This window comes from Esox lucius, chromosome 1 (assembly GCF_011004845.1).
Source record: "Esox lucius isolate fEsoLuc1 chromosome 1, fEsoLuc1.pri, whole genome shotgun sequence".
In the NCBI taxonomy this organism is placed as follows: Eukaryota; Metazoa; Chordata; class Actinopteri; order Esociformes; family Esocidae; genus Esox; species Esox lucius.
The window spans coordinates 12,338,398-12,348,365 of NC_047569.1; the positions used below are offsets into that span (position 1 = coordinate 12,338,398).

Sequence of the window (9,968 nt, forward strand, 5' to 3'; positions counted from 1 at the left end):
GTAATTCTAGATATCTATGAAAATAAACAGGTGTATTCCTGTGTCCTAATGTTCATATAAATATTCTGAACAATAGATGCAATGTGCCTATGCTGGAGAAGTGTATATGTGCAGCTGCCTTTTGAATTTCTCACACACTATGTTATGCAGCATCTCTCCTGAATGAAAACAACTTAGAGAAGCAAGTCAAATGTCACCCAGTTCCTGACCACATACTGACCATTCAATTGGGAAATATTTGTTAGAAAAAAGCAAAAAGCTGAAGATTTAAAATATTGTCTGACATCCTTGAGGTTCACAGACCGATTAAAAACCATGCAGATAATGCCTAATGCAACCTGGAGAGATCTCTCTGAATTTTCCTTTATCTTTGTTATGTTGTTTTGTTAAGAATTGTATTAATCAACTAAGGAAATACATTTTGAGATCCACTTGTTCCAACATGATGCTTAAGCTTTCATAATGGCCTTTTAATGGATATGTGGCTATATGTTACTTGTTGAGGCACACATTCATTATGACAACCAGAAATGAAAAGGATTTAATTTCCAGATTACAATGATTTCCTGGCTCAAGAAATACATACACAGAAAGAAATCGCATGTGACTAATACAATTTTATTTGCTTTAGCGTCTCCACAGTGACCTCTGGTGCCTGTTTTCTAAAACAATAGAGGGACATCATTTCAATTACCTTTACAGGATATTTAAAGGGGAGCAGTCTCTCAAAGAGGTGAACAAAGAGTTGACCATCTTTCTTTTTCTAGTCTACATCATGGTCATTATTGGCTGTACCATGATCATCATTCTGGTGATCCTCAACAACCTGTCTTCTAGACAGTGATTACAATAATTCTTCTTACTACAATGATATCAGTGTGTTTGTGCAGTGATGTTCCTATTTTATTTGCTAGTTAATTTCTCACAGATGTGTACCGACATTCCAAACTACAGAGGATTTTATCCTACAGTGAGAGAAAAAAGTATTTTATCCCCTGCTGATTTTGTACGTTTGCCCACTGACAAAGAAATGATCAGTCTATTGTTTTATTGGTACGTTTATTTGAACCGTGAGAGACAGAATAACAACAAAAAAATGTTGAAAAACGCATGTCAAAAATGTTAGAAATTGATTAGCATTTTAATTAGTGAAATAAGTATACTTAGAATGATGTCTGGCTCCCAGGTGTCTTTTATACAGGTCACGAGCTGAGATGACACAAGGGGAAGCCCTGCCGGAGTCCAACATGCAGTAGGAACAAGTCTGACTTACTGCCGGCAATGCGGACCAAGCTCCTGCTTCGGTCCTACAGGGACCTGACAGCCCTTAGCAAAGGACCCAGGACCCCATATTCCCGAAGCACTCTCCACAGGATGCTGTGAGGGACACAGTCGAATGCCTTCTCCAAATCCACAAAACACATGTTTTGTTCGTAATTTTTATGGACAGAATTTCTAGGCGCAGCCAGGGGCCGGAGGGTGTCAGGTTTAGGGACCACACGATTTTGTCTCTGCTCTTTGCGGATGATGTTGTCGCGTTGGCCCCTTCAAACCAGGACCTTCAGCATGCACTGGGACGGTTTGCAGCCGAGTGTGAAGCGGTGGGGATGAGAATTAGTACCTCCAAATCCGAGGCCATGGTCCTCAGTCGGAAAAGGGTGGCTTGCCCACTTCAGGTTGGTGGAGAGTGCCTGCCTCAAGTGGAGGAGTTTAAGTATCTAGGGGTCTTGTTCACGAGTGAGGGAAGGATGGAACAGGAGATTGACAGACGGATCGGTGCAGCTTCTGCAGTAATGCGGTCAATGTATCGGTCTGTCGTGGTGAAGAAAGAGCTGAGCCGCAAGGCGAAGCTCTCGATTTACCGGTCTATCTACATTCCTACTCTCACCTATGGTCATGAGCTTTGGGTCATGACTGAAAGGACAAGATCTCGGATACAGGCGGCCGAAATGAGCTTTCTCCACAGGGTGGCTGGGCGATCCCTTAGAGATAGGGTGAGAAGCTCGGTCACCTGGGAGGAGCTCAGAGTAGAGCCGCTGCTCCTCCACATCGAGAGGGGTCAGCTGAGGTGGCTTGGGCATCTGTTTCGGATGCCTCCGGAATGCCTTCCTGGGAAGGTGTTCCGATCCCGTCCCACCGGGAGGAGATCCCGGGGAAGACCTTGGACACGCTGGAGGGACTATGTCTCCCGGCTGGCCTGGGAACGCCTCGGTGTCCCCCCGGAAGAGCTGGAGGAAGTGTCTGGGGAGAGGGAAGTCTGGCCATCCCTGCTTAGAAGGACTGAAATCCTGCAGGGCCCGTTGCTCAAAAAACCACATGTACAGGCCCGTCTGAAGTTTTCCAATGAAAATCTGAAGGATTCAAAGGAGAACTGGGTGAAAGTGTTGTGGTCAGATGAGACCAAATTTGAACTCTTTGGCATCAACTCAACTCGCCGTGTTTGGAGGAGGAATGCTGCCTATGACCCCAAGAACACCATCCCCACCGTCAAACATGGAGATGAAAACATTATGCTTTGGGGGTGTTTTTCTGCTAAGAAGACAGGATAACATCACAGTATGAAAGGGACGATGGACGGTGTCATGTACCGTCAAATCTTGGGTGAGAACCTCCTCTCTGCCAGGGCATTGAAAATGGCCTGGCTGAGTGGCCTAGCCAGCCTCCAGACCTTAATCCCATAGAAAATCTGTGGAGGGAGTTGAAGGTTCAAGTTGCCAAATGTCAGCCTTGAGACCTTAATGACTTGGAGAAGATCTGTAAAAAGGAGTGGGCGAAAATCCCTCCTGAGATGTGTGCAAACCTGGTGGCCAACTGCAAGAAACGTCTGACCTCTGTGATTGCCAACAAGGGTTTTGCCACCAAGTACTAAGTGATGTTTTGCAGAGGGGTCGATTACTTATTTCACTCTTTATAACACTTAATAACATTTTATAATGTGTTTTTTTCTGGATTTCTTTGTTTTTATTCTGTCTCTCACTGTTCAAATAAACCTACCATTAATATTATCGACTGATTATTTATTTTTCAGTGGGCAAACGTACAAAATCTGCGGGGATCAAATACTCTTTTCCCTCACTGTATGTGCCATGTGGCAATGTGCAACAAAGCATGTGTTTTGCTAGCTTCAACAGCATGGGTGTTAATGAGGCCCAGTCATCCAGCAATAATAGTAATTCTAGCATCAAAACTGCTTTTCTGTAGTAATAGGAGTGTGTATTTGTTTTGAAATTATACCCCAATTGTTAGATTATCTTGTTCCGACAAAACTTTTTTGATAGCTCTAGCCCTTTAATCTGCTTTAATTGACACGTACAATGGCAATTAATGCAGTATTAAAAGCATTGACTTACCATGAACGTTTCTATATTCTATTGTGTGAAAACATGAAATAAAAATGTCAGCTTTTGGCAAATGATCAACACAAAAAAGTCAATAATATCAAAGTAAAAAATACAATGAATTTAACTAAAATGAATTGAATACCCGCGGAGCACAGTGAAGTCCATTATTAAGATATCCAGACGAGAAGGGCACAAGTCAGGGAGGCCACCAAGAAGCCTATGGCAAATCTTTTAAGACTCAATCCCACCTGCATTGTCAATGTGCTCTGGTACACTGGAAGTCATTCATTTCTAATGGACCGCTGCGCTAGCCTTGTATCATTGTGCTGTAGAGGAAGTTACTGAGCATCCTGTGTTGCATTATCGCTGGGACAAAAGGATTCGTGAGCAGTCTTCAAGGCAACAGCATGGGCTTTCTATGCAGAACTGGGTGGATTTTGTGGAAACATTGTTAGGCATCGAACTTGGATTACTACTCTTCAACTGAGTCTAAAGCGGATTCGTCAGTAGCCTTTCAGTATTGTGACACTCTTGAATTCTCTTCTCAGTTTTTCACCTTTCACAAGCTCCAACTCCAATTTTTTGTCTATATTTAAACTTTTACCCAAACGTTAGGTTTGGGTCATTCGTTTCTACAGTGGATATAAAAAGTCTACACACCCCTGTTAAAATGCCAAGTTTTTGTGATGTAAAAGAATGAGACAAAAATAAATCATGTCAGAACTTTTTCCACTTTTAATGTGCCCTATTCTATGTGAACAATTCAAATGAAAAACAAACTGAAATCTTCGAGGAGAAAAAATTTAAAAGAAAAACCTTACAATAATATTGTGGTCTAACCGATGATCCTGATTGGAAACCTCATCATTTTTACCCTAGTGTTGACAAACCCCAAGCTTCACACTGCCATGTACATTTTCCTCAGCAACTTGTCTCTCATAGACATAGGAATCACAACCAGTGTTCTCCCTAAGATGATATCAGTGTGTTTGTGGAATGATGTAACTATCTCTTACTCAGCATGTTTTGTGCAGATGTATGTGCATTTGTCATTGGAATGCACCGAGAGCTTTCTGCTGTGTGTCATGGCCTATGACCATTATGTCGCCATCTGCCATCCTTTGCGCTACAACACCATTATTAATAAGAACGTGTGTTTTTTACTGGCTACAGCAGCATGGACATGTGGACTCTGTTTACCTGCATATGCTGTCATTTCAACATCACAATTGCACTTTTGTAGCAACAAGATACATTTTTGGTTCTGCGACCATCCTCCTGTAGTTTCACCTTCCTGTTTAGACACAACATTTTTGATGAATGTGGGTATTATCTGTGCTTTCATAGCTATGTACTTCCAGTTTACTGTTATTATTTGGTCATACTCCAGAATTATTGTCGCTATTTCCAAGATTTGGTCTTTAGAGGGACGTAGGAAAGCCTTTTCCACCTGCAGCTCACATCTCACTATCATTCTCATCTTCTACATCGCTCCCTCCTGCATCTACATCAGTGCCAAATTTAAAAATGTTCACTGTAATGTTCTCATCTTGATATCTATATTCAACTGCTTTCTGACTAATAGTATGAATCCTATAGTCTACAGTTTCAGAAACAAAGAGATAAAGGCAGCTCTGAGGAAACTATGCTTTAGTAAAGTTGGGTCTCATGATGAATAACAAGCACATTTTAACTGCTGTGGGAATGAACAGTTTGTAAATGTAAACAGTGAAGCTTTACAAATTGTCTTAATTTGTCAAGGGACTGCTAGGTATCTGAGCAGAAACCATTTCTCAGTGGAAAAGAGAGGTAAGACAGTAGGGAATTCAAGTTGAGACAACAGGGCAACACACAACAGCTACAAATAAATGTTCTTCAAGAACATCTAATAATTACAGTGATCATGTTTGTTTCTATTGAATATCAGATACAGTTGTTAAATTGTCTCATTTAATACAGTAGACATGTCTTTTGTAAATATTTCTGGACCACAATATAAACCTGTTTCTAGAACAACAGATATAGAGGGGGTTGCTGGGTCTAAAGGAGATTGCACAAACCTAGCCATCTTTAGCTGGTTATGGTCTTGATTTCAAAAATAAACATTTAAAGAATACATAAACTCCTTTTGAACTCCAATGAAGTTATTCAATATCAACCATAGGTGATTTGTCTTAATGAATTGGTAAATGTGAATCTGAGAATATGATATGCTGGTTATGGTCTTGATTACAGTTTCAGAAATAAAGATTTAAAGAATACATGAACTCCTTTTAAACTCCAATAATGTTATTCAATAAACAATCATATGTGTATTTTATAAATGAATTGTTAAATATGAATCTGAGAATATGATAATAATCAAATTGTAATAAGTTCCATTGTAAGCAAAAACTCATGTTGATGTGTTTGGGGTTAACTTAGACTTAAGCTTTGAATTTGTACATTCCTCCCACAACTAAGCTACATTGTTAAAATGATGTACAACTCATTGCTTCTAAAACAAATGTTTGTTGAATTTTAACAGTAGCTGCTGAGACCTAGATATTGTTGATGGACTTTTGGATTTGTTAGTACTGGATAACTTGTTTAGCATAAATTGACTTATGGGGATTGTTCAACCTAGATTCATATTTTTGTGAAATTCCGGTTAACCTGAGTTGTTGTTGAAGGCCTATAGAGTCCCAGGAATTAGCATTATTAAGTTATTCCAAGTTCATGATTCAAAACTGTGCACCCCAATCCACAAAAGCTGCATTACAAGGAGAAACAAACTCAAAAAACACTTTGTGAAACGGTTGCGACCCCTGAGTTACCAGTTACCCTGATCTCTCATTTATTCAAATGTTTAAGATTTTTCAAGCTATTTCATGCTTATGTTTCATCAATGTTACACTATTGCAATGCTCTTCTCTCCATTTGCACTGATAACACAATAAATAAACATCAATCAGTGCTAAACATGGCTGCTAGAATCTTTACTAGAAAGAAAATATTTGATGACATTACTTCAGTAATATTTTATCATTTTACTCCAGACGGTAGGCTTCAAATCATGGAATGGCCAGCACAGTCTCAAGACTTGAATCCCATCAAGCCAGCTTGGGATGATCTAGGCATAAGGGGGAAAGCAAAGCAACCTACAGGACAAGTGCAACACATTTGTGGGAACTTCTGCAACAATGTTAGGAAGAAATGTCCAAACCATATTGAATTTTCATTGTAGAATGTATACTACAAGTGTGTTCAGCTGTTATGTCTGCAAAAGGTATCTATTGTAGTGGGCACCACTACACCACTGGTCATAATTATTTTGTGCACCTATTCTATTTGAATTGAATTAATACAAAAGTAATTATAAAGTTTTTCAAAAGTATCTGTAATACGATTACAATATTTTTCTTGGTAACATATTTACAGTTACAGTTTTCTTGTAGTCCATTACTCCCCAACTCTGCGCATCAGTAAGAAGTCAGTATATGCTATGCACACTGACAAAAAAGTAGGTAGAAAGCATATACCTGCTTATACCCTCCACTAAACCACTGGCAAGAAGTGAGTGTACGCAATGGCAGCTGTCAAAAAAGTGGGTATCCGGCATATACCTGCGTATACCCTCCACTACACCACTGGAAGTACCTAATTGTCTAAAATGTCTTTGCGTCCTGTAGCATTAAGATTACACTTCATTGAAATGATGGGGTCTAGTCCAAACCCTGAAACCCTGAAACCCGGCCCCAGACCCAGATTATCTATGAAGGTAAAACAGCGACATGGGTTTTTAGTTGTAAAAATGGCTGCAGAATTGTAATAAAAATATGAGCAAACTTTGTAATAAAAATATGAGCAAAATTACTTTTGTAGTTGGAAAAAACATTTAGCATATTTGTAAAACATATTTGCAAATTTGGAATTACTTTTTCTAATTGGAAAGAATATTTGCAAATGTATAATTACTTTTGTAGTTGTATAGAAATGTGTATAATTGTAACTAACTTGTTATTTGGAATCATGCAACTCATTAATAACTCTTGTAAAATGGATAAAATACAGACGCTCAGAGTTTTGTCACTAATATTTAGCTAGAACTGTGATATTACATTTTTTGTAAATCACAGTCTGCGGTAGTACGTTTCACAGTGTTTGTAAGCGGAGATACCCATGAGGATTGGCAGGCCATAGCCTTTTCTGACCAATGAAATGACGACGTTACGTTTTCACCTTTTAACCAATCTGAGTAGATTCTGGAACACCAGTGTGCAAAACATTTTTCCAACTACAAAAGTAATTCCAAGTTTGCAAATATTTTTTTTACAAGTGTGCAACCTAATTAGAACTATAAAAAACGTATGTCGCTGTTTTACCTTCATAATTATTTATCCTCCACCAAACATGACAGTAGGCACTATACACACCCATTTTCGTCTGTCAGACTGTGAGATAGTGAAGTGAAGTGAAGAAGTGTGATTCATCACTCCACTGAACACATTTCCACTGTTCCAGAGTCCAGTGGTGTGAAGCTCAAGACACACAGTTCTTGAACTGATGTTGCTTCCAGAGGCAGTTTGGAACTCTGTGGTGAGTGATGCAACAGATGATAGCAGATTTTTACACATTATGACCTTCAGTACTCAGCAGTCCCGCTCTATGAGTTTGCGTGGTCTTCCACTTCATGACTGGGCTGTTGTTGCTGCTAGATGCGTCCACTTCATAATTATTGCACTTATAATTATTGCACTGGGACAGATCTAGTAGAGCAGAAATTTAATGAACTGCTTTTTGTCAAAGGGGGCATCCTATCACAGTGCCACGTATAAAGTCACTGAGCCCTTCACTACGACCCATTGTACTGCCAATTTTTGTCTATTAAGATTGAATGGCAATGTGCTGGATTTTCTGCACCTGTGTGCAGTGTGTGTGACTGAAACTCCTGAACTCAATAATTACTGGGGTTGTCCACATACTTTGGGCATATAGTGTATGTTGTCGGGCAAATGCGCCTGCACCCCACATGTCAGCGTCGCACCAACAGCTGGTACCTTCCAGAACATTCCAGACGCTACCAGCTGGACCAGCAGTGCCCCTGCCCACCTCGGGACCTTGTCAGGGGAGGTACTTAAGGGCACCCAGAGAGCAGTTAGGACCTGAGGCCAAAATAACAAAAAATAACATAGATGGACAAAACAAATGTTAAAGATGGCGTAAGATGACCTGAATGGAGGGTGCTGGAGTAGCAGCTAGAGCTCTGACTCCCGGCACCCACTGCTCCCAAACCACCACCGGGAGGCCGCCCTAGATGTTTGCCGCCTCCACAAAGAAGGTGTTTAATTAATGGTTTGATTTCTCCCTCACCTTCTCCTCTCATCCTTCTAGTATTTTTTATAAAATGCTCTCCAGGGCCCTGAACACACCCTTTGTATCTGTTCCATGTGTCTCTTCCCGTTACTGATTCTTGAAAGTTGGGACAAAACATGTTTATTTAAAAAAAAGTAATAATTTGTGAATTAGAAATACATGTATGTAGATAGATGTCTATCTTTTTCTGAAAACCAACATTATTCACGTCATTATTCACGTCATGTCAACTCCATCAGTCATAATACAAAATATTTTATTTAAATTTAACAAATGTTCAAGAAACTATCTCTTGATAAGCAAGTGCTTGTTAAGTTTAGGGTTTGGTTTAGAGGAATGTTTAGAATAAGGTTTGAGGTTAGGATATAGGTTAAGGTTAGGGTTGGGGTTAATAAATGGTTTGTTAAAATGTTACTGATAGTTAGGAGATAATCTGTTGAGCATCTACAGAAAAACCTTTGGGACTCTCAAGATAAAGTGTAACCCAAAATATTTAATTATTTTAACTCTGCTGTCACTAACCATAAATGTCACTGACATATTACCAATTAAGGCAGGCATGCTTGGAAATAATTACTGTTGTATGAAACCCTGATTTCATAGACTGATCCCAGGAAACTATGTTGTAGTTAGAGGTGATTAAAAGCCCCTGAGAACTGCAGTGGGGCTATAAAATACAGAAGACATGAGAAACCAACATTTGGTCCAAAGATCAAATACACAATGTGACCTACAGACTAAACTGAGACATACAATTACTATCAGCCAACATCAGGTGTTTTTTTTGTGAAATTTTCATTTACTGTGAATGTATTTTTGTTATTTGTTTGTAAATCATTGATGCCCAGCTTTTGTTTCTCAAAATTCTGAATAATTTCTCCCTCCTGCTGCATTACTGTGAGTACAATACACAGACTGGTAAGTGTTGTGATGTTTATTGGTGATTACTCAAATCATCCTATGTATCAATGGTAATTATTAACTCTTAATGTCTATGTTGAATGTAGTGTAGATGAATGATTACAGTATATAATGTCTTTAATTAGACTTTTTACAGAAACTGTCCAAATAATCTCCAAACCTGGCGTGTCAACATCTTAAATGCTCTGAAAGCAGATTTCTGAACATAGAAAGTAAGTGAATTCTATAAAGTCAAACCACATTGCATAGTCTTGTAAATCTGTTTTTCTCCCCCAAAATTTTTTCAAGAAATCGAGCATCTGGGAAAATAATTGTATTTCATCTCCAGATGACTCTTGTCTTCAAGCCAAT

General features: G+C 39.2%; 1 protein-coding gene across 1 annotated transcript; it reads left to right on the plus strand.

Annotated features, from left to right (window-relative positions):
- The first annotated feature begins 4,183 nt into the window (after nt 1-4,183).
- LOC114839510 (olfactory receptor 2AT4-like) lies at nt 4,184-5,020 on the plus strand. Its single transcript, XM_034293419.1, has one exon. It carries the CDS (start codon nt 4,184-4,186, stop codon nt 5,018-5,020), a length of 837 nt encoding a protein of 278 aa, XP_034149310.1.
- Nucleotides 5,021-9,968: the final 4,948 nt, after the last annotated feature.